Source organism: Psammomys obesus, unplaced genomic scaffold (assembly GCF_907164565.1).
Source record: "Psammomys obesus unplaced genomic scaffold, mPsaObe1.curated_primary_1811, whole genome shotgun sequence".
NCBI lineage: Eukaryota > Metazoa > Chordata > Mammalia > Rodentia > Muridae > Psammomys > Psammomys obesus.
In genome coordinates, this window is record NW_026591598.1 from 12,536,705 (window position 1) to 12,559,397 (window position 22,693).

Genomic DNA, 22,693 nt, shown 5'->3' on the forward strand with positions numbered 1-22,693 from the left:
TGCACCTCCAGGCATGGAGAGTGGGTGTAGTCTGCAGGCCTGTGCTCCTCCACCTGGCCTTATCTCTCTTGGGGAACCTAGCTTAGGACTGAAGGACCTTGGAGGAGGAACCGAGACTACCAAATCCAACCTGTTCCTTTAAGACACAGTAGGCTGTCTTTAGTTTATCCTTTCCTGCCGGTGATTACACTCACCCCAGCCCACCTCTCCTCCCCCCTCCTCCCCCCTCCATCACGCCTTCCCTCTGCCTTCATGTTCTCTCTCTCTCTCCTCTCCCAGACCGAGCACCATTCCACAGCACTCTCCCCCAGCTTCTGGCTCTTACATTCTTTCCATCACCACCACCGCCACCACCCTGAGATGTTCCCCGAGCTTTGGTGAGTGCAGTCGTGATGACACAAATGTTCCACGCATGACTGAGTACCCAACGGTTACTTATGCTCAACATCTTGACTGGTCATGAGTCTCTGTACTAACTGCTGCCCACTGCAGAGAGAGGCTTCCCTGGCCAAGGATGAGGGCAAGGCTGACTGTGGGTACAGACATAACTGCGAGAGGTTGGCTCCTTGTGAAAACCCGAGGCACAGAGGAACGGCAAGTCGTCCATGGTCACAATAAAAATGAACAACAAACAGACTCCGAATCATGGTCCTGCCTGGACAAGACTGTTCTTTGTCCTGCCCTTTGCCTACCATTTCCTGTGTGCCTTCTGTGGGCCAGCCCCACAACCCCTATTCTTTGCCTTTAGAACCTCAGGTTGGGGCTGGAGACATGGCTTGGTGGTTAAGAGCACTGTCTGATCTTCCTAAGGATCCGAGTTCAATTCCCAGCACCCACATGGCGGCTCACAACTGTCTGTAAGTCCAGGACTGACACCCTCACAGCTATACATATAAAATAAAGAAAATTAAATAAATTAAAAAAAAAAGAATCTCAGGTTCCTTAGCCTTCAAAATCTGCCTGTCCCTCCTCTCTACACACTGTCCCTTCCACAATCTGCTATTCTTGAACACTCTGTGTGTGTGAGTGTGTGTGTAGATGGTTCCATGATTTAGAGCACCTGCAGACTAAGCGCTTTTACACAGGACCCGGGTTCAGCTTCCAGCACCCATATGATGCCCTGAAACCATCTATAACTCCAATTTCAGTGGCTCCAATGTCCAAACATGCATGTAGTACACATACATATATCCAGACAAAACTCATGAAATAAAAATTTAAAAAGTGGCCGGGTGTGGTGGTGCACGCCTTTATTTAATCCCAGCACTCAGGAGGCAGAGGCAGGCGGATCTCTGAGTTCAAGGCCAGCCTGGTCTACAAAGCGAGTCCAAGACAGCCAAGGCTACACAGAGAAACCCTGTCTTGAAAAACAAGACAAAGGGTGGAGAGCTGGCTCAGTGGTTCAGAGCACTGGCTGCTCTTCCAGAGGTCCTCAGGTCAGCTGCCAACGACCAGATGGCGGCTCACAATCTTATGCCCTCTTTTGATCTGCAGGCGTACATGCAGACAAAGCACTTGTATACGTAGTTGGGAGGCAGAGGCAGGTGGATCTCTATGAGGTCAAGGCCAGTCTGGTCTATAAAGCAAGTCCAGGAGGGCCAGGGCAGTTATACAGAGAAACCCTGTCTCAAAAAAACAAAACAAAACAAAAAAAACCCCAAACCAACCAAACAAAAAACCAAAGCAAACAAATCTAAAACAACACAAAAAGTTAAAAAAGTATTTGCTACTTTTAATAATAATAGTAGTAAGATCTAAAGAAAAACATTTTTTAATCCTGGATATTACCAGAATGAGCCTCAGTGGTGAAGTCTGACACACATAACGTCCTGGAATTGAGCCCCAGCACCACAATAAGACATACATGCCTATCGTGTGAGCACTCAGGAAGTGGAGGCAGGAGGATGAGAAGCTCAAGATCATCCTGGGTGCATAGTTAGAGGCCATCCTGGGCTACATGAGACCCCATTGCTGAACAAAACCACAGTGGGATGCCCAGGTTGCTCCCACTTTGATCAAACTTGAAACACCTAGGATTGCCCTGAGGTGGTTCCATTTTACAGTGAGAACTTGAATTAGCGGCTCCTGATCCTTGGCCTCTGGGTGGTAGATGAACTGAGGGTTTTTGGCTTTTTGAGACAAGGTTTCTCTGTGTAGCCTTGGCTGTCCTGGACTTACTTTGTAGACCAGGTTGGCCTTGAACTCAGAGAGATCCGCCTGCCTCTGCCTCCCTGAGTGCTGGGATCAAAGGCCTGTGCCAACAGGGCTGGCTTTTGTATTTTGTTTTTGTTAGTGTGTCTTCCTCCCAGGGTTATTTTCTGGATTGTTACACCCCGGCCTCAGCTCAGACCTTGCCTGAGCAATCCTGTCTCTGTCTCTGCCCTTTGCTCTCCAGGCTGTCTAGGTGACCCGATCTGACCTGCACCCCAATCACTGGGTGCTTAAATATTTACTGGTGATGATGTCAGTGACCTTGAGCAGCCTGGGCGAGAGGATCCTGGATGTGAAAGAGGACAGGCAGACTTGGGTTCTCATGAAAAGCAGTTCCTCTGGCTGAGTCTCTGCCTCAGCTTAACCATCTGTGGACGGGGCTGGAGGCCTGGCCATAAAAGTGCTGACCTAACAGTTTCTGAGGAGGAGTGGATACTGCCCAACCTGTGCAAAGGGCACAGCCACTCCTAAAAGCCTGTGATGGGAGCAAGATGTTCTGGCTTTCATGGTGGAGAGAGGTGAGAGCCTTCAAAAATAGCTGCTCCTGCCCCCAACTCTCTGTTTCCTACACTACCTTATAGGATTTATGTAGAGCCTCATGTTCCAACCCACAAATCCTAATATTTTGAGATGTATTTTGAGATGGAGACTATGTCTCTCCTGTGAGTACCAGTGCCCCTGGAACAGTGACAGGGAGGGGGTCTCTCTCAGTACTGTGGAAGAAAGGTGCCTGGGCTTCTGGCGTGGAATGACGAGCTGTTCCCTCCCTCCTTACCTCCCTCCCTTGATTCCTGTCTGTTTTCAGCTTCCAGCTGCTGACCAGTAGAACCTTCAGAAGAGAGATGGCTGTGCGAGGAGGCTGTGCATCTTCTGAAAGGGCCATGCCCAAGCAAGGCTATCCTGTGGCAGCTGTATATTCCTGCAGAAGGTGCACAGGATCAGCCTTTGGGTCCGGTCCATCCAGAGGTGGCCAGGCCCAATCACAGGTCGATGAAAGCCTTATTCTACATCTCATCTTTTCCTCCTTGCATAGCTACCTTCGGAAGCAAGGTGCAGAGATGATGAAGCCAATCACACCAGGATGAGCAAGTGACTCATATCGGTAATACCAGTACTTGGGGAGGTGGGGGAAGACCAGAGATGAACCGCCATTCTTAGAGCAGTGGTTCTCAAGCTGTGGGTCACGACCCCCTTGGGGGTTGCACCTCAGCTATCTCCCATATCAGATCCTTACGTTATGATGCATTACAGTCGTAAAGTACATATGAAATGATTTTTATGGCTGAGGGTTAGCATAGCAGGAAGAACTATATTAAAAGTTCACAGCATCAGGCAGGTCGAGAACCACTGATGTAGAGCGTTCCGGGCCAGCCTGGGCTACCTGAGACCCTGCTTATAAATATATAATAAGTAACAGGAGAAGCTGAGGAATGGGTGATGTCACTCTAGAGTGTGTGTGTAATGCGCATGCCCTCCGTTCATCCCCAGCACCGAAGAAGCGCGTCCCCACAGAGTGAGACCCTCTTCTGCTAAAACAAGGAGGAGGAAGGGGTTGGGGAGAGCTGACACAATGTGCCTTCTGTCTCAGCTACTCCTGAGCAAAGCAGGCAGAGCTTTAGACAGAGGAAAACAGTAAACAGGATCCGTCTTCCATGCCTAAAAGGCTTGGACTATAAAAAGATTCAGTTAGGGCCGGGTGGTGGTAGCAAATGCCTTTGACCCCAGCATTTGGGAGGCAGAGGCAAGCAGATCTCCGTGAGTTTGGGGCTTGCCTGGTCTACAGAGCGAATTCCAGGAGAGTCCCAGAGCTCGAGGAAGCAAACGAGGGATTCCTGCACCAGGCCAGATTTCGCTCATTCAGTGGGTTCTTTGGTAGTCCCCAAGGGAAGCCAGCACCTTGCTGGGTGTTGGTGACTACCAGGTGCCTGAGCACTGCTGAGGACCTCTATTCTGGGCCGTTTCTTCAGCTTCGAACTGTCTCTGATCAAAGGATCTTCCCAGACTTTGCCAGTCTATGAAAGATTCCCAGTTTGGGAGTTCTCAGTTCCAAACAGGAAACCAGTAAAACCAGGGCCTGACATAAACTCTGCCAGGCCTCAGGAAACCAGACAATGAACCTGGGAAGTATCCTCTGCTTAGGGCCGAGCTTGTGGCCCAGAGGCAGGACACTTGCCTGGCCATGTACCTCAGGGGCCTTTTCCAGGCAGGAAAGGGAAGCCTGGCAAAGTCTAGCTGTTTCTGAGTGCTAGTGACCAAGTCATGGCTGCTCAATACTTATCTCTCCTCCCTCTGTTTTCTTTCTTTCCCCCAGAAGTCGGTGAGACTGCATGGCTTGGTTTGACCAACTAGGGCGTGTGACATGTACTGCTCTACAGCAGAGAGAATGATGCCTCTCCAGTTGTTTTAAAAACCACATTGAGGCTGGGCGCGGTGGTGCACCCCTGGAATCCCAGCACTCGGGGAAGCAGAGGCAGGCAGATCTCTGTGAGTTCAAGGCCAGCCTGCTCTACAAAGCGAGTCCAGGACAGCCAAGGCTACACAGAGAAACCCTGTCTCAAAAAAACAAAACCAAAATCACATTGAGATGTTTACTATAAAGGTGATTAAAGGCCTTAAAACAAATGGGTTTAGATCCCAGGTCTTTCTCACTTCCCTTGCTCCTTGCATGTACAATGGGAGAAATCCCCTGGAGACCAGAACGTCAAAGTTAACTTCTGTTCATACCCTAAGATCTTCTCACCTACCTGGAAAAAGCCAGGACCAGGGACCACACCTGGATGGATTTCGCTTGTGAACAAACACATGTCTCTTGGGTTCATTCAAAGTTCAAGAATTATTGTGGATGTTCATTTCTGTCCTTATTTATTTTATTTTATTATTATTATTTTTTTTAAGACAGGGTTTCTCTGTGTAGCCCTGGCTGTACTGGAACTCACTCTGTAGACAAGGCTGGCCTCGAACTCATAGAGCTCCGCCTGCCTCTGCCTCCTGAGTGCTGGGATTAAAGGCGTGTGCCACCACCGCCTGTCCTGTCCCCACTTATTATTCCCTTAAGCAGTCTACTTTCCCCATTCTTCCCCTCCCCTGTAGGCAGGTAAATGTGACATAATCACATTCCTGTAACTACTCCCCCGATTTCATATTGATGCACGTGTATGTTTTCTCTCCTTTTTTAATCTTCCCTGGGCCCAGAGGGGAGACAGAGAGTGCATCTAGACTCACAGCACACGGGCACTGCACTTGAAGGTTGCTGCTTTAAAACCCACCTGGTCTTTGGGGCTGGAAGGTTAGGAGCCCTTTCTGCTCCTCCAGAGGGCCTGACTTCAGATCTTAACCCCCATGGTAAGGAGATTAGCTTTCCTCTCGCTTTCTAGGTACCTGCGTGTGCGCGCACACACACACACACACACACACACACACACACACACACACACACACTGAAAAATAAACGAATTTTTAGCAGGACATGGTGACATATGTTTTTAGTTTCAGCCCTCAGCAGGCAGAGAGGCAGGCATATCTTTGTGAGTTCAAGGCCAACCAGGTCTAAAGAGTGCATTCCAAGCCAAACCCTATTTCAAAAGAAAGAAAGGAAGGAAAGAAAAGAACGCACCAGGGGAGATGGCTCAGAGGTTAAGAACACTTGCTGCTCTTGCAGAAAATGCCAGAGCAGTTTGATTCTCCGCACCCACGTGGTGGCTGACATTTGCATGTAGCTCTGGTTCCCAGGCATCTGATGCCTTCTGTCTCTGTGAGGCAGAGACAGCAACCCTTGACTGCTGAGCGGTCTTCCCAGACCCTTCCTCCGGGTATATTGAGGAAGATCCAGCCCCACTCAGAGGAGCTCCATGAGTCTGTGCAAATGCAGCAGAGCGCGACACCCTCCTCCCTGAAACTCTGAAACCAGGTTCGCTGCTCTCCCCCGCAGCCAGCCATATCATTTCCCTTTGACCCAACAGGCCAGCTCCTAGGACTTTGCCTTACATAGATACTCTGGCTTAAACAAAAACGATGTGGGTGAAAGGTCAGGAACTGACATGTCTATGGCAGGAGTCTGGGCAGGCCAGTTAAACTCTGGGGACACAGGGAGCCACTTAGAGGGGTGTGAGGGTGTGGCTGTGTGCACCCAAGGAAGGGGAGAGACAGAGTTCCAAACACTGAAGGGAATTTAGCCATTTGTGTGGACAAAGGGGTTGCGGATGAATGTGCCTGGAGGTCCAGGATTCCCAGCAAGGGGGGATCCCTAGTTCCAGAGGAAACGGCTTCCTGTGCTTCGGTCGCGAGTACCTGTGTGGGATACTTCTTGTGGGCTGGTTCTTGTTCCCTGGTCCTAATCCCTCAGGGTCCCTGTAACTTGACGCTAAGACTTTTTAAGAAAAATGCTCGCAATAACTTCATAAAGTATTAATTTTGTTTCTGAGACAAGGTCTCACTCTGTAGCCCTGGAGAGCTTGGAACTAAAGTTTATTAACGTGTACGGGTATTTCTATGTCACCTGCATGCAGTACCCGCAGAGGCCAGAAGAGGGTGTCAGACCCCCTAGGACTGGAGTTAACAGACAGTTGACATCCACTCTGTGGGTGTTGGGAATTGAACCCAGGTCTTCTAAAACAGCAGCCAGTGATCTTAACGTTAACTGCTGTATCTCTTCAGCCCCACCTCCAGGGGCTTTAAGTCACAAATTGGGCAATTTGACTTTTAGTCATATATCTGCTTTTTCAAGCTTAGATCAACTCCAGGCCTGAAGTCCCCCCTCCCCGCTCCCCTTCTCTTCCTCCCTCCCTCCTTCAAGTTAATTTTTACAGACTAATTACTGGGTTTCAAGAATGTTCTGGGATACAGCAGTGACCAGGGTCTACCCAAGAGCTGACATTCCTGGTGGGGGTAGGGCAGAATCAGTTCTTCACTCCTGGGGTCGGAAGCCCTTGACGGAAGCTGAGGTGGGCAGGGGACCCTCTATGATCTGTGTGAGTGAAGGTCAGACTGGCAGGGCGCTCCCTGGGACCGTGTGGCCAGCAGAGCCCTGTGCATGGCCCGTCCCCGGGGCTGACTAAGGGACTCTGCAGTGCCATCTTGAAATCTTAGGTACTTTGATCCCGCACAGGCCCCACAGATTCAGCCGTCAGTCCCGTCTGAGGCACCTCAGGTGACCTCCCCACATACCCCAAGGGACATGGCAAGAAGTGCAAAGGTCTCGGGACTGGGCAGGTGTTGTATCTTTGAGCGTGGAGTCAGAATGAGACTGCTGGCCTTTGTACTCCCACACCTCACTGTACATCTGTCTCCTCCAGGGCCCCCCGGCAGGTGGAGGCAGGAAGGCTTGCTGCTTAGGTAATAGCCTGCCACCATCCTGGGGCCTATCACACACACAGATGCGAAGCCATGTTGTCACAGGGGACAGCTGGCTTGTTGAGGCCCCTGTCCCGTCCTATCCTACTCTCTCCCGACTTCTGTCATTTCTCCTTTCCGTCCTCCAGAAGCTCAGCCTTATTCCCGGCCCACAGCTCCCTAATCCATTCACTAACAGTCCTCAGCCTCTGGATGTGCAGTCTCTTCTACCGGAAGTCCTCTTTGCTCCGGAAGACTTGGGGAGCCTCATCTTGGGATCCTGGTCCCAGGAGGACCAATGAACTAGGGAACTCATCCTGCCCCCAGTGTGGCTGCCATGACAGCCTTCGGCTAGACCCCTGGGTTTCAGTCCTGGCTTTGTTGCATGTAAAGCCAGAAGGCCTTCAGCAATGGAGCTGAAACCTCAACCTTCCAGGGCTAATTTTGCTTTTCTCATTTTGAGCAGGAATTTGTGGGGAAGTGAAGAGTGAGATAATAGGCATTTGGGAAGGCAAGATGGCTCAGTGGGCAAAGGCCCTGATGGACATAAGTTCAATTTCTGAGAGTTATGAGGTGGGAAGAGAGAATAGACTCTTATATGTTGTGTGCTGACTTCCACAGCTCGCTCTCTCTATCTCTCTCACACACACAATGTTTTAAAATATTTTAAAGCAATAATCTTTTCTCCTAGAGCACGACCTAAGATTCTTTTATTACGGGCTGTCCGTCCAGTGTCACCCATATTGTACCCAATTCATCACTTTGGCAGAAGGGTCTCTGACTTTAGCAGAGATTCATCTTTGACTTGGGACAGAAGGTGGCCAAATGGTGTCAGACGAGTGGTAATCTCCTGGAAACCTGAGAGGACTCCAATTTGTGCCAACAATTACCTGGTGAAAGGCTGTGGCAAAGATGGCTCTCATTCTAGAGTAGGAGCCCACCCTTTCCATTTATTGCGCCATCAGGAATGCTGTCCTGTGCTGGGTCTCACAGGCCCCAGATAGCCACACAGGGCGCCTTCAGGAAGCCCCACAGCATAGTGGCCACTGTCTATCTTGGCCAGGTCAGCATGCCTAGCATGCCTAACACCATGTGACTGAGGCCCCGACAGAGCCAAGTTCAAGCCCTGGCTGCGGCAGGGGATCCACATCTCAAAGAGGTGGAGCTTTACCAACCTTAATGCAGACGGACCGGAAGACACAGGTTCTCAACCTGTGGGTCACAACCCCCTCCCACCGTACAACCCTTTCACAGAGGTCAAACAACCCTTTCACAGAGGTCACCTAAGACCACGGGAAAACACAGATATCTACATAATAATTCATAACAGTAGCAAAAGTACAGTTATGAAGTAGCAATGAAATAATTTTATAGTTGGGGATTACCACAGCATGAGGAGACCTTGGTAGCTGAGAGGCAGCTTATCCCTGGATGTCTGTGGGGTCAAGTCTATCCCTACTTATAATCTCCCGGACGGATGAGCTGAGTCCTACACTCTACCATGTCATTTATTGAGCTCCTACAGGCCAGGACAAGTGAGCCCTTCACATCTTTTATCTCATCCTCTCCTTCGCCTTCTCTCTCTCTGTCTCTCCCAGAGAGGGTATGTGCATCACAGAGTTCATGAATGTGCCACATTGTCGGGGCCAGCACGGGGCCACCTGTTCAGCCTCTTACCGTGAGCGCCTTGAAGCCTGATAATTCTGCCTCCTGACGCCTGTGACTTCCGTTAGGGACTTGAAGGGGGCTGGCCCAGGACTCCAGTCTCACTGGAGACCTCATTCCTAGGATCTGAGACAACTGGATGACACAAAGCTACCCATGAGGCCTCGGAGTTCTGAGCTCAAATGATTCTGGGGGGTCTGTGCTTCCGGAACATTGAGTCCTTGCCTCAAAGAAGGGCCTGAGCTGAGCTGTGGGAGGTGGTGCTGTTTTCCTGCTGCCTGGGCGGGGGACAGGAGTTGCTGCCTAGCAAGACACATGAAGGGAGGTTACTCCTTCAGACCAGTTCTGAGCCACAGATAAGAGCTGGCTTGGAGCCAGGCCCAGTGCTTGGCCACTAGGCACCTCCTAAGCTTGTACTCTGGAACCTGTTTCCTCAGCCACAGACAGAGATGATGCCAGAATGTGCCACAGATCAACAGCATGCATGAGGGGCTCTGCGTGGCTCTCCACGGCTGACCTCAGTCCTTACTGAGTCACTGGGTTCCTACATATCTGAAGCAGAGTGTCACGGCTAAATGACTTCTGTCTTGCAAGCAGCCCCCCCACCCCGAGGCCTGGGCCACACACATCTACAGTGACCTGAGCTGGGACGCCTCTTTCCCGGCTCTCAGCCTTGACTTTTCTATCCATAAAACAGTGGCCATCGCATTCACCTCAAAGAAGTGCTTAAGGTTTCAACAAGATCGTAGAGAAGGCCCTCCCACTGCTCGGAACTTACTTCCCCCGTGTGTAAAGTTGGTTAGACACAGCATCTGTTTCAAAGGATTGTTTGGATCAAGAGAGGTTATTTGGCTCATGGCTTGCCACATGCCAAGAACATTAAGTATAAACTGTGGATTTAAAACACAAGCTAATATATGCCTGCAACCTCAGCCCATGGGAGGTGGAACCAGGGGGATCCGGAGTTCAAGGCCAGCCTTTGCTACAGAGTGAGGTCCAGGCAGGAGCTGCATGAGGCTCTATCTTTAAAAACACACAAATGAACAAACACAAAACAAAAAGGCCACCACCACCACCACCAAGAAAACACAAAACAGAACAAATAAAAGCAAACTGAGCTCAACCTTTAGTGTCTGGTTTTTGTTTTGCTTTTATGAGACAAGGTTTCTTTGTGTAGCCCTGGCTGTCCTGGAACTCACTCCTTAGACCAGGTTGGCCTCAAACTCAGAGATTCAGCCCCTTGCCTCCAGAGTGCTGGGATTAAAGGCCTGTGCTGCCGCCGCCTCCATCCTGCAAGTCTTTAGTTTTTATTCATGCTATTGAGGCAGGGTCACCTTATGTTGCCCAGGCTGGCCTTGAACTCCCAGGCTCAAACAATTCTCCTGCCTCAGCCTCCAGAGTAGCTGGGAGGGTGGGCCTGCCACCTTGCCCTATGGATTTAGGAAAAGTGGACATTTGTCTGAACTTGCTGACTGAGAGGCCAGTCTTAGACTATTACGTTAAGCTTGTATGCTCCATCCCAGTACAGAGCAAAATACACATTTTGCCATGTCCAAGGCGCTTCCTGCCCACCATTTGACCTAACCCTAACTACCTTGTCAAGTGGTACTGTCACCTCCAAAACACTGAGGCCCAGAGAGCGAGGAGGTTTGTCCATGGTCACGTGGCGAGCCGGGGTAGCACCGGTCTCCAGGTTAATGTGCCAGGACACCAGACTCAAGAGCCCACTAAGGACAACCCTAGCCTCCCTCAATCCTAGTCACTCAAGACTCAGTCTGGGTCTCCGTTCTCGTTAGGCACGGGTCTCTGCGCTCCTCAGGAAGAGGTGCTGAGAGCCAGGATTTACTGCAGGCCCACCTGCCTTTAAAACACAGGGTTCTGTTCGCTTTCTTTGCTGGGACTAGACCTGGAGGGGGAAGTGCCAGTGGAGAGTGGGTGTTTGACAGAGCCCCAGACAGATGAGGACAGAAATATTGAAGTCAAAGGTCTTGCGGTGAGACCTTGATAAGCCAGAAAGGCCAGCTTGGGGTGCAGTTCCCCGGGCAGAGTGGTATGTAGATTACATAGCCCTGTGAGGGATGCCTGGCGTGTGGTGAGTTCAGGCGGGCCTCAGAGCTCTTGTGAGAACACCCTGCCCACTCTCCTGCAACCATCACCAGGCTGAAGCCTGCCCTTTGGGGAAATGCTCAAACCCTCAAACCGAGCTGGAGTCTGCAGCCCCATCTGCGAGCCTAGGCTCGCTGGGCCTCCTGTTTCAGACTGTACTGTGACCACAGGAAGCCCTGGGACGCGTCAGGGAGTGACCCCTCCTGCAGCCCTAGCTTGCATAACGCCAGGCTGGGAAGCTGCACGCTGGAGGAGATGGCTGAGCCCCGGGTGCCCAGCGCCGCCCTCCGGGCTGGGGCGTGGCCGCCGCCCCTTTATCTGCGACTCCAACGCCGGGACGCAGCAGACAGCACTCAGCTCTCTGCTCCGGTTAACAGGTGAGGCTTCCCCTGGAGATCCCAGCGCTGGGCTGGGCCCCGGGTTGGGAGCAGAGAGGTCGTCCCGCGGGCGCGAGGGTTGGGAGCGCGCTCCTAGCTCTGCATGTGCTCGGTGCCCAGTGGCGGAAGTGGGCAGGTAGCGGGAGGGGGGCGGGGAGGCTCAGGACAGCTGGACCCTGGCAGCTGTACAGTCACGTAGGGGAGCACATCCCGGCAGGGGTGGGGAGAGGCCGCCAGGGGGGGGGGGGGGGGGGGGGGGGGGCAGAGGCAGAGTGTCAGGGAGGGAAGGAGGACCAGGGCCGGAGCGTAGCCTTTGAGCTCGGTGGATGAAGTGAATACTTCAGTACAGTCTGTGCGGAAGGTAGGCAAGGGAAACGGCCTGAAGGCTCACTCACAGCCAAGGAACAGCCTCTCAGGCCTTGGTGCTGCACTCTAGGAGCGAGGTGATAGTGGGCAAGAAGGAACAAAAGAGAGAGAGAGAGAGAGAGAGTAGAATTCCCTTCTGGAGAATTCTGAGGAAATCACTAGGGAGGGATACCAGGCCAGAATATTGGATCCCTCCCTTAGTGTCAGGAAAGCCAGATTGCCCTAAGTAGGGACAGAGACAAGGCCTCAACACCCCCAACACTAACCTAGAGGAATTTCCCTAGCAGCCCCTGCACCTCAGAGGCTGCCTCGGGCCATGCCCTTGGAGGTTTGGTGGATTCTCCAAGCTGGATTGTTCTTGTTGGACATCCAGGGACACCATGTTGAAGGTCCTGTCAGGAGCACCGTGTGCCTCAATGCCCCCCCCCCCCCCCCCCCCGTTGGCCACAGGCCACCCCCCCTCCCCCCTCCACTCCCCGTGTAGATAACCCTTGCTGGGCAGTAGTGTGGTTCGGGTCCCTTTCCCATGTCCTGTACTGAGTGACTGCAGCTAGCTCATCCAACCTTTCTGGGCTGTTTCCCCATTTCAGGGTTCTCTCTCCTTGGAGCAGTGAGATGTCTGAGCTCCGGGGAAGAATTTCCTTTAAAACTACTCATTGCATTCTAATCACATTTCTGAGTACAAATGGAGGCCCACAGTGTGGTTACAAACACAAATGGTTTCTGTTCGGTCCTGGAAGACTCGGAGGTGGCTTTTTCTTTAAACTGGTTGAGTTGAATTGGAGAATTGGTTTGCAAAGAGGGAGGTGGCCTGGTTGCTGAGAGATCCTAAGGCCTGCCAGAGCTTGTCCAATGCAAGTTGCCTGGAGCGCTTGCTTCTGGAGTTAGAGCCTGACAAAGGTTGACAATCAGTTAGACAAATGCTGCATTATCTTGCCCTAAGGCCCGGGGCACCAGGTGGACCTGGGGCTTGAAGGTGCAGAAACGTGGGAAAGTTAGTTAACTGACTAACTGTAGCACCTAACCATAGCCATTTGGGGTCCTCCATGGCTTGTTTTCTCCTCTGAACACCACTTGCGGGGTGTGCCTCCCACAGTCCTAATGTTAACTCTGGCTAGACTTCTTATTGCTAGTCTTTATCTTTTGTAGATAGGAGTCTTGCTGTTTTCCCCATATGAGCCTTGAACTCCTGGGCTCAAGAGAGTCTTCCCTTCTGCTTGGAACTCCCAGTACTCCTGCCTCAGTCTCTCTCTCTCTCTCTCTCTCTCTCTCTCTATATATATATATATATATATATATATATATAATTACATACTTACATATATACATATACATATACATATACATATACATATACATATACATATACATATACATATACATAAGGTTTCTGGGGACAGGGTTTCTCTATATAGCCCAGGATTTCCTGGAACCTGCTCTGTAGACCAGGCTGGCCTCAAACTCAGGAACTCAGAGATCCACCCACCTCTGCCTCCCAAGCGCTGGGATTAAAGGTGTGCGCCACCACCGTCTGGCCAAGGGTTATCTATTTTGTAACAGGTTCACAGAGACATGAAAAATTAAGTGTGCATGGTGGTGCACCCCTGTAATCCCAGCACTCAGGAGGCAGAGGCAGGGGCATCATGCTTTGAGGGCATCCTGAGCAACACGGTGAGATCCCGTCTGAAAAGGTCAAAGAAGGTTGAGGCAGTAAAGTGCTTGCTGGGTAAACAAGAGGAACTGAGCTCAGATCTCCAGCACTCACATTAGAAAAATGCTGGTAACACCAGGGCAGGGCTGGACCTTAGGGGGCTCATTGGACAGTCAGTCTAGCCCAACTGGTGGACTCCAAGTTCAGGGAGAGATCCTGCCTCAAAATAGGGTTGAGCGTGGTAGAGGACACAGACTCAACACAGACCCTCACATTGAGTTCATTCACTCAACACAACCACACAAAAAGAAAGACCAAAGAAAGAAAGAAAGGATAGAAGAATGAATAGGGAGAGAAAAGAATGAATGTACACTGTGTAATTTCTGAATCCTGGCTTTATTATCTTTTTCTAACGAGGCCAAACCTTGTCCTCCATGGCAAGATAAAAGAGTCTTTAGGATAATGTGCGGAACAGTCAAGATACACAAAGCAACAATGAATGCTTTGGGTGCCAAGAGGGTAAAGGAGTACAGGGATGACCAAGCCTGCTGACCTTGGTTATTTAGAGAGGCCTGAAGCACCTGAGGGCCATGCTAATTCATTAGCTCTGTTCTGTGGGCCTAAAATAACTACTGGTGGAATGTCACAGGGCCCCAGGAAGCTTTGAAGTTGGTGAATTCATTTTTTTCCCCTTAAAAAAAAAAAAAAAAAAAAAAACGGGCTCAAAGTGAAAGGGACTTGTCCAGGCCACCCAGGGCTGATGTGGCTGAGCAAGGAGATCCTAACAGAAACAGCGGGGCCAATTCAAGGGCCTACACCAAGCATCAAGCGCTGACAGTTTTCCAAGAGCCCAAAGGCAGTTCTTTTTAGCCTCTGAGGAAACCAGCTCAGAAGAAGGAAAGGAACTCCCACAAAGTTACCAAGCCAGCAAGCAGCAGACTTCAGATTCCATGCCCACACAAACCCCAGATATTTGACTTCTTCATTGTTAAATAGTAGACACCCACTCTTCAGACAGTGGCCCTGTCTTCTTCACAGTGGCCTTTAGGCTTGCTTCCCCCCATGGGCATCTGTGTGGTTGGAACAACAAAGCAGGGTGCCCATCATTCCCGTGTTCCCTGTTCTGCAGGGGTGGCCTGGTGGTTGGAGGTTAGTAAGCCTGGGAGTGGCCAGGACTCCATCTCTCCAAATACCACTTTCTCCAGATGACCCACAGCCAGCCAGACGGTACCAGCCAAGAGGAAGGAAGTCCCCAGGAGGAGTTAGGGTTGATAAACCTTGGAAGAGAAGGGGAAGAGGGGTGACCTGGAGTTTAGAAGAGGGGAGCGTGAGTTAGCAGGCCTGGAGAAGCAGGGTGGGAGGACCTGGATTCTGCCTTCTTCTTGACAATCTATTGCCAGGCCAGGCCATATACCTTTAAAAATTTTTATTTTATTTATAATTATGTGTATTTCTGCATGTGGGTTTGTGTATATGTGAGTATAGATGCCAGTCGTGTAGGAGATGGTATCAGATCCCCCTAGCGCTGGAGGTCCAGGTGGGTGTGAGCCTGTGAGTAGCTGGAACTGAACTCAGATCTTCTGGGAGGGCAGCACATACTTGTTAGCTACCGAGGCATCTCTCTAGCCTGAGGCTGTATCTCTTCGGGCAGCCCTGCTTACACCGTTTGTCCTTTGGTGTCCTCTAGCTCTGTGATAGGACAGCTGGGACGGGAAGTCTCCTTTCCCTGGGGAGGTCACTTCCCAGGCACCTTTTCTGGGTCTGTGGGCAAAGTGCCAGTTTTCAGGGCTCTTGGAATCCAGAAGCGTTATCCTGAATGGTCCTTGCTGAGAAAAATTTAATTATTAAATAGGTCGGTGTCCTCAGGAGTCCAAACTCTGGCCTGGTCCTTAAATATGTACCTAAGGATCAGGTAAATGTTTCAGGAGACAGTTAACCACCCCCTTCCCCAAGACAGGGTATCATGTAGCCCTGACTGGCCTTGTATGTGCTATATAGCCAAGGGTGACCTTCAACTTCTGATCCTCATGTCTTTACCTCCCAAGTGCTGAGATTAGAGGTGGGTACCACCATGTCAGGCTAGGATACAGGTAACCTTCTGACCCCATCCCCAGATCCATTGGCACAGACTGAAAGGTTTGGTCTTTGTTGGGATGCGGGGTGGGACCTTGGGCCTTGTACATTTCGGGCCGTACTCCCAGCTCAAGGACGGATTTTGGAAGAATTTTCATCAAGCTGATCTCAGGCGGTGGCTTTTTCTAGCCGTCCTACTAGTACTCATGAAAATGGCAGCAGTGATTTACTGAGTCCCTCAACGGTACTCAGACTTAGTTCCAGTCATTTAATTCTCTGTAGCAGTCAATAAGGTGTGTAATTTTGTCATTCCCACAAGGGAGCTAAGAACTACAGAGTCAGTCACCGTGGTTCAAGGTCACGGAGCTTGTGTTTTACGGAATCTAGCGTCTCAGAAGCCCGTCTCCCAACAAGCCTTTCTAAGACAGTGGTGGCTTACCCTTTTATTATTTTTTAATAAAAACAATTAATTTTATTTTATTCTATGTGCATTAATATGAAGGTTTCAGATTACTTGGAATTGGCATTACAGACAGTTGGGAGCTGCCATGTGGGCTCTGTGAATCGAACCCCGGTCGTTCAGGAAGAGCAGACAGTGTTCTTAACCACTGAGCCATCTCTCCAGCCCTCCCCTTTGTTCTTAATTCCCCTTCTGATTCTCGCTGAATAAGGGACAGGAACCAGCCAAGTGCACCTGCTCTCCTATCCATCTCCCAGACCCACTTGGTACCAGCTGGCTTAGTTCTTCCTTTGTGGTATGATCTTGGGTAAGCTAGACAGCATCATATGTGTGCCACAGAGGTTGTCTGTGGCTGAGACCTGGCTGGGAGGGCACACGGCAAGCCTGCATTTTACTAGTGTGGGAGTCGGAAAGAAAGGGAGGAGAGAGGTATTTTTAGCCCCACCCTCCTGCGACATCGCTCGAGACACCTCCAGGTCCTTGGAAGCCTCACCCCTAGTGTCCCTCATCTGTGCAAGTGACACTTAACACTTGGCATTTGGTGACTTTGCACAGTTCCACAGCAGATATCATTGGCCCCAGGGTCCAAACATACCCAGGCACCCAGTGCACTTTGAGAGGCCTAGTGTATGTGTGTGTTTGGGGGGGGGGGGGCAGTGTGCTGCGCTGTCTGTCCAGGATAGGCAAGGCTTGGCTGCCTGATTGGCAGAGCACTCCAGATGCCCTAGGATCTCTCTCAATACTCACTCCTTTCCATCTGGGTCAGGCTTGACCTCTCACCCTGCTCCTTCCTTTCCCCTGGATTTGAGGTCCCTCTCTGTAGACTCAGAAGAGGGCCCTAAGTGTGAAAATAGATCTGTTTATATGGAGTAGTGTACCTCTCCTAGTGTTCTAATCAATCCATGGGGCCTCTCTCCCCCTAGAATGTTGCCTCTGGGTGTTACGGAGTTTGTGGTCCCTGGGGAAAGACCATAGACGGAATCCAGTTATAATTAAAAGATTTATTGATTAGCTGCTAGCTGGATGAACAATCTCTGAGTTCAAATTTGAGATTGACATGGAGGGGTATGGAGGAGGTTTAAAGAGGAAAACCACACAAAGACCTTCAAAGACCTTCTTACTATGCAAGTAAGTGAGAACTGTTCTGTTCTGCCAACTCAAAGGAATCTTTGTGCGTGTGTGTCTGCAAGTTACAGAAGCAAAAGAAGCAGTTAGATCACAACAAATGTACGTTTTGGGGTGGGGGGTCACTGGGGCAGGGTTACTGGGAGCTTATCTTCCAGAAACTAGAGTCAGAGGCAAAGGGCTGATGGGTACCAACATGGATGCTTAGCATAAAATGGAGGTCCTTCAGCCACAACGCTGGGTTCTGTGTTTACCACCCACCATGTCTAGTGCATGGCGGGGGGTGTGTGTGTGAGTTGGTATTGTCTTGCTCCTGAGGAGCGGCTGTGAGCCAGGACTTCCCCAGGGCAGATCGAGAGGACAGCATTGAGGGAGTCTAGGTTGCTGGAAGCCAACGGAAACAATCGACAGACACCGTGACTGCCTGCTTCAGGTCTGAGGTTAGCGGTGTTGTTCTGGAGGTGCAAGTGGGTGACACAGGAGGCAAGCCAGCCACAGAGAAGTTGATAAGAGTGGCCGGGTTTAGGGGCCCTTCCCCATTACTCACTAATAAGAAAATGCCCTGTAGGCTTTTCCACATCCCAGTCTTATAGGGACATCTTCTCCATCGAGGCTCCCTCTTCCCTGACGACTCTAGCTTGTTTCAAGTTCGCATAAAACTAGCCAGCACAAACCGATGAGCCTGGATTGAGAAGCAGGCAGCGGGAAAATGTGCTGTGTCTATTGGCAGATGACACCTGTCACCATGTCGTCGTAAACATCAGCTACTTTTCTCTGTGACAAAATACTTGAGAGAAGCAACTCAAGTGAGGAGAGGTTTATTTGGCTCACAGTGTGAGGGTACACAGTCCCTCGTGGCCAGGAAGACACGGTGGCAGGTGCTTCAGGGCAGACAGTCCCTTTGTACCCACAGAAAGCAGAGAGAAAGGAGTGCTGGTGTTCAGTATGTTCTCGCTCTCTCTCTTTCTTGTCATAGAGGAAATACTTTCTTACTGAAAATATGATTTTTTTTAATATAATGTATTCTGATTGCAGTTTCCTCTCCCCCCTCCTCTCGCACCCTCCCCACTTCCCCGATCACCCTGAACCACACCCTTTCTTTCTTTTTCTCACCAGAATACAAACAGGCATCTAAGACAATAATAAGATAAAATTAAAAAAAAAAAACCCACACAGAACAGGACAAAACAAACAGAAAAATGAAAACCAAAGAAAACCCAGAAGAAACACATACGGATGACAAGACAAACACGTTCACACACAGAAAAAAAAACTCATTAAAAAAATCAGAAATCATATTATAGAATCAAAAAGAAATATGTAGGAGGGGGAAAGCCCAGACAAAGCATTGTGAGACAAAACAACAACAACAACAACAACCCCACAAAAACCTTCCCCCAAACAACAACAATAACAACAACAAAAGGCCATTGAGTTCATTTTATATTGGCCGTCTGCTGCTGGATACCGGGCCTAAGGGGTGGTTTGTGAACCCCGTGAGACTCCATCGGAGAACACAACATTTGCCTTTGTGAGCCGTTATCAGCTGAGGATAGCTTCTGAGTTCGGCATGGGGGTTAGGCTGTGTTCACTCCTCCCAGCGTCCCCCAGATCTGGCTTAGATCTGTGCAGGCCTCGTGCTTGCTGCCACAGTCTCTGCGAGTTCATATCGCAGCGCGGCAGCTGCAGCCGCAGCAGCAACAGCAAAGAGGAATAAAAAAGGAAGGAAGTTGGTCTGGGGTGTGATGTAGGCTGGGTGGGAATCAGTACAGGAGAGTCCCAAGCTCTGAGTTCCAGGGTGGGGGAGGGGATTAAGCTTGGCTTGTCTGGGATTAGGATCTAAGGGCATCAGAGAGGAGACTGGCGGGGCTGAGGGAAAGGGTGATTCTACAGGACGGATCCTGAGACTTCTGTCAGGAGAAGGTGGCCTCCGGAGCTGGCTCTTGAAGTGCTCCCAGAATGCATCATGCTGTTCTTCCACTCGGAAAACACTGGGTCCTGTAGTGTGCAGGCCACTTCCTGCACACTACAGGACCACAAAGTGCCCAGCCTCTTTCTGCTCACGCTAACACACTTAACGCCTGCGAGAGGTGTACCAGTTTGACGGTGGGCACTCAAGCAGAGAGGTCAGGGGGACGGAGAAGGAATAAGTTTTGAGGAGTGAATAGGAGTTTGCTAAGTAGGCAAGATGGGGAGGATGTCTCAGTGTGGGGAGCAGCTCGTGCAAAGCTATAGCAGAAGGCAGGAGTCTGGAAAGGCTGCCATGATGAACACTTGGCCGGGTAGTGAGGCTGGAGAAGGAAGCAGGGGCTGGTTTACGCCGAGGGGAGGGTCAATGGGAGCCCCCTGGCAGCTCTGGGTGGGTTGCAGATAGACACAGTGGGCCAGTTAAGAAGGTTATTGCCATTCAGGGTGAACACGGATGGTGGCACAGGCTCACGGGCTGAGAGAGCCTGTCCCGATCTCCCGCCTTCAGCATGGGTGTGTCAGAGAAAAGGGCTGGGTCTGCGGGGCGGTGAGGGAGCCTGATGAGTAAGTGGGGCCCTTCAGCACGTCCCGAGCACCCACTGTGTCAGGCCCTATTCTGAGAACGCTTGGCTACTTTTTTAGGGTGACCCTTTGGTCTTCAGACTCAGCCTAAGGGCAGGGCGTGGGAGAGAGGAGAAGCCTGGAGCATCAGAGCCTCCGCTAGAGACCTAGAGACCAAAGGATTCTGATTTTGCCCTGACCTCCCTCCCAGTTTCCTGCCCCGGCCGCAGGCATGGCGGTGGCGATAGCCCAGAAGTTCAGCCACCTGCTGTCGGGCCTGTGGCACACGGGCCCGAAGCCTCTGCAGCCGGAGCCGGTGTTCACCGTGGGCCGCGCCGAGGTGCCGCCGGTCTTCTGGAAGCCCTACATCTACGCTGGCTACCGGCCTCTGCACCAGTCCTGGTGCTTCTACTTCCGCACGCTGTTCCAGCAGCACAACGAGGCTGTGAATGTGTGGACCCACCTGCTGGCCGCCCTGGGGCTGCTGCTGCGGCTGCTCGTCTTGGTGCGGAGTGTGGACTTCTGGGAAGACCCTCACGCCCTGCCCCTCTTCATCATCGTCCTGGCCGCCTTCACCTACCTCTCCTTCAGCACCCTGGCTCACCTCCTGCAGGCCAAGTCTGAGTTCTGGCATTACAGCTTCTTCTTCTTGGACTATGTGGGCGTGGCCGTGTACCAGTTTGGCAGTGCCCTGGCGCACTTCTACTATGCCATCGAGCCCGCCTGGCATGCCCAGGTACAAGCCATTTTCCTGCCCACGGCCGCCTTCTTGGCCTGGCTCTCCTGTGCCGGCTCCTGCTACAACAAATACAGCCAGAAGCCGGGCCTGCTGGGCCGCATCTTCCAGGAGGCGCCGTCGGCGCTGGCCTACGCGCTGGACATCAGCCCCGTGGTGCACCGCATCATCGTGTCCCCTCTGCCCGCCGAGGATGACCCTGCTCTCCTCTATCACAAATGCCAAGTGGTTTTCTTCCTCCTGGCCGCTGCGTTTTTCTCCACCGTCATGCCCGAGAGTTGGTTCCCCGGCAGCTGCCACATCTTTGGGCAGGGCCACCAAGTTTTCCATGTCTTTTTGGTGCTGTGCACTCTGGCCCAGCTGGAGGCTGTGACCTTAGACTATCAGGCTCGGAGGCCCATCTACGAGCCTCTGCATACCCGTTGGCCCCACGACTTCTCCGGCCTCTTCCTGCTCACCGTCGGGAGCAGCTTCCTCACTGCCCTGCTCCTCAGCCAGCTGGTGCGGTGCAGACTCCATCAGAAGACTAAATGAGAGCGGGTGGGTGGGAGGAGGCGCTAGGGACAAACGCCTGGATTTGGCTCCGGAGGCATCTGGCAGGCCTTGACTCCCAGCGTACAAGCTCAACGGCCAAGGTGGTGCTAGTCAATCCTCGGACCTTGGCATTGGCTGGGAGCTGCCGAATCCCTGCGCAGCTCCCTGCCTTGGGAGGGAGGAGATGAGGGGCCTCCTTTCAGGGCCGAGGGTAGGGGTTCACCACCCCGGCGTGGGGTTTCCAGGCTGTTGGGTGGGGGTTAAGACTTAGACCAGTGCCCAATCTGAGCCGAGAGGAAGGGGAAGCCTGAGCAGCCACCTTCTGCCAGATTTTATTGGTGGAGGGAAAAGAAACAGGCCAAAAGATGGGTAGCATTTAACTGTACTGTCCCCCGCACCCCAGCCTGGATCCCTGGGTTCCAGAGAATCCCCTGAAGACAAAAGATGCCCTTCACTGACTGCGTCCCTTTGTCGCACTGGCCTGGACGCCCTGCACTTTGTTTCCAGCTCCTCTCCCACAGCTCTCCTTTACCATTCTGAGATCTGTCTCCTTAGATCCCTGTTCCTGGAGGCTCCAGGCTCTACCCGGAAAGGAACTGTCAAGGGATACTCAGAGACCAGACTAATCAGCCCTGCCTGGGGCAGTCAGGACCTTGGGCTGGGAAGAGCGAGAAGGAATTTGCAGACTGAGCTTAGAAGGGCATTTCAGGCAAAGGGGACATCTAGGTTGAGACCCAGAGATGCCAAGCAGGGAGCTGGGTGGGGCTGGAGGTGAGCACAGCCGGCCTCTGGTTCCTGCTGCGGCCTAGACTCAATAAAGTGACTTTGACAATAGCTTCCTCTGTGTTTTGACTCCTGTTCCAGGGAGGGGCCCTGTTCACCACCAGTTTTATTTGAAGGAAGCTGCAGGGTGCTGGGGTGTGTTTGTGTGTGGGGGGGGAGCCTGAAAGGTTCTTGTTTTCTTGTTTCACTTTTACCATAGGGTAAAACTGATGTTGGGGATACATTGTATGTACAATTAAATACATATTTGGCATTTTGAGGGATTAAAGAGCAGTTTTGTTACTAAGTAAATTTTAGAAGTACTTAAAAAAAATCATGTTTAAAAATCTAAGAGTTGGGGACAAAGCTCACTGGTAGAGTGCCAGCCTGGGAAACAGAGAGACCCTGTCTCAAAGCGAAGAAAGGACTGAGGAAATAGCTCCTGCAGAGCCTCTGCGTGAGGCCCCACATTAAATCCCCAGTACTGCAAATGACTAAGTAAGTGGCTAGGACATATCCGTCCATGGATAACATATTCTGAGGGTCGTCATGGAATACATATGCAATTTATGTATAAAAACTTACATAAAAGCATGCATATGAAAATTTATAAGAAATCGACACCTGGGGCTGGAGAGACTGCTCAGTGGTTAAGAGTGTGTACTGCTCTTCCAGAGGATCTGAGTTCGATTCCCAGCACATGTTGGGAGGTTCACAATCTCTTGTAACTCCAGCTCCAGGGGTAAGGATGCCTCACATGTACACCCCCA

General features: G+C 51.3%; 1 protein-coding gene and 1 long non-coding RNA gene across 3 annotated transcripts; both read left to right on the forward strand.

Annotated features, from left to right (window-relative positions):
- Nucleotides 1–2,401: 2,401 nt before the first annotated feature.
- Nucleotides 2,402–4,701, forward strand: LOC129679981 (uncharacterized). The gene is made up of 3 exons (XR_008720603.1): nt 2,402–2,729; nt 3,017–3,313; nt 4,523–4,701. It is a non-coding gene; the product is annotated as an uncharacterized LOC129679981 (long non-coding RNA).
- Nucleotides 4,702–11,278: 6,577 nt separating this feature from the next.
- On the forward strand, nt 11,279–21,995 carry Paqr7 (progestin and adipoQ receptor family member 7). Of its 2 annotated transcripts, none has more exons than XM_055611249.1 (2): nt 11,279–11,687; nt 19,973–21,995. In XM_055611249.1, exon 2 carries the CDS (start codon nt 20,124–20,126, stop codon nt 21,159–21,161), a length of 1,038 nt encoding a protein of 345 aa, XP_055467224.1. In that variant the 5' UTR covers nt 11,279–11,687; nt 19,973–20,123; the 3' UTR covers nt 21,162–21,995. The 2 variants fall into 2 exon arrangements, with proteins under 2 accessions (XP_055467224.1, XP_055467225.1); XM_055611250.1 differs by having other exon boundaries at nt 20,103–21,995.
- Nucleotides 21,996–22,693: the final 698 nt, after the last annotated feature.

Bases quoted from the DNA above. Each gene is read 5' to 3' on its own strand.
- Paqr7 (XM_055611249.1), top strand. From the start codon at position 20,124: ATGGCGGTGGCGATAGCCCAGAAGTTCAGCCACCTGCTGTCGGGCCTG.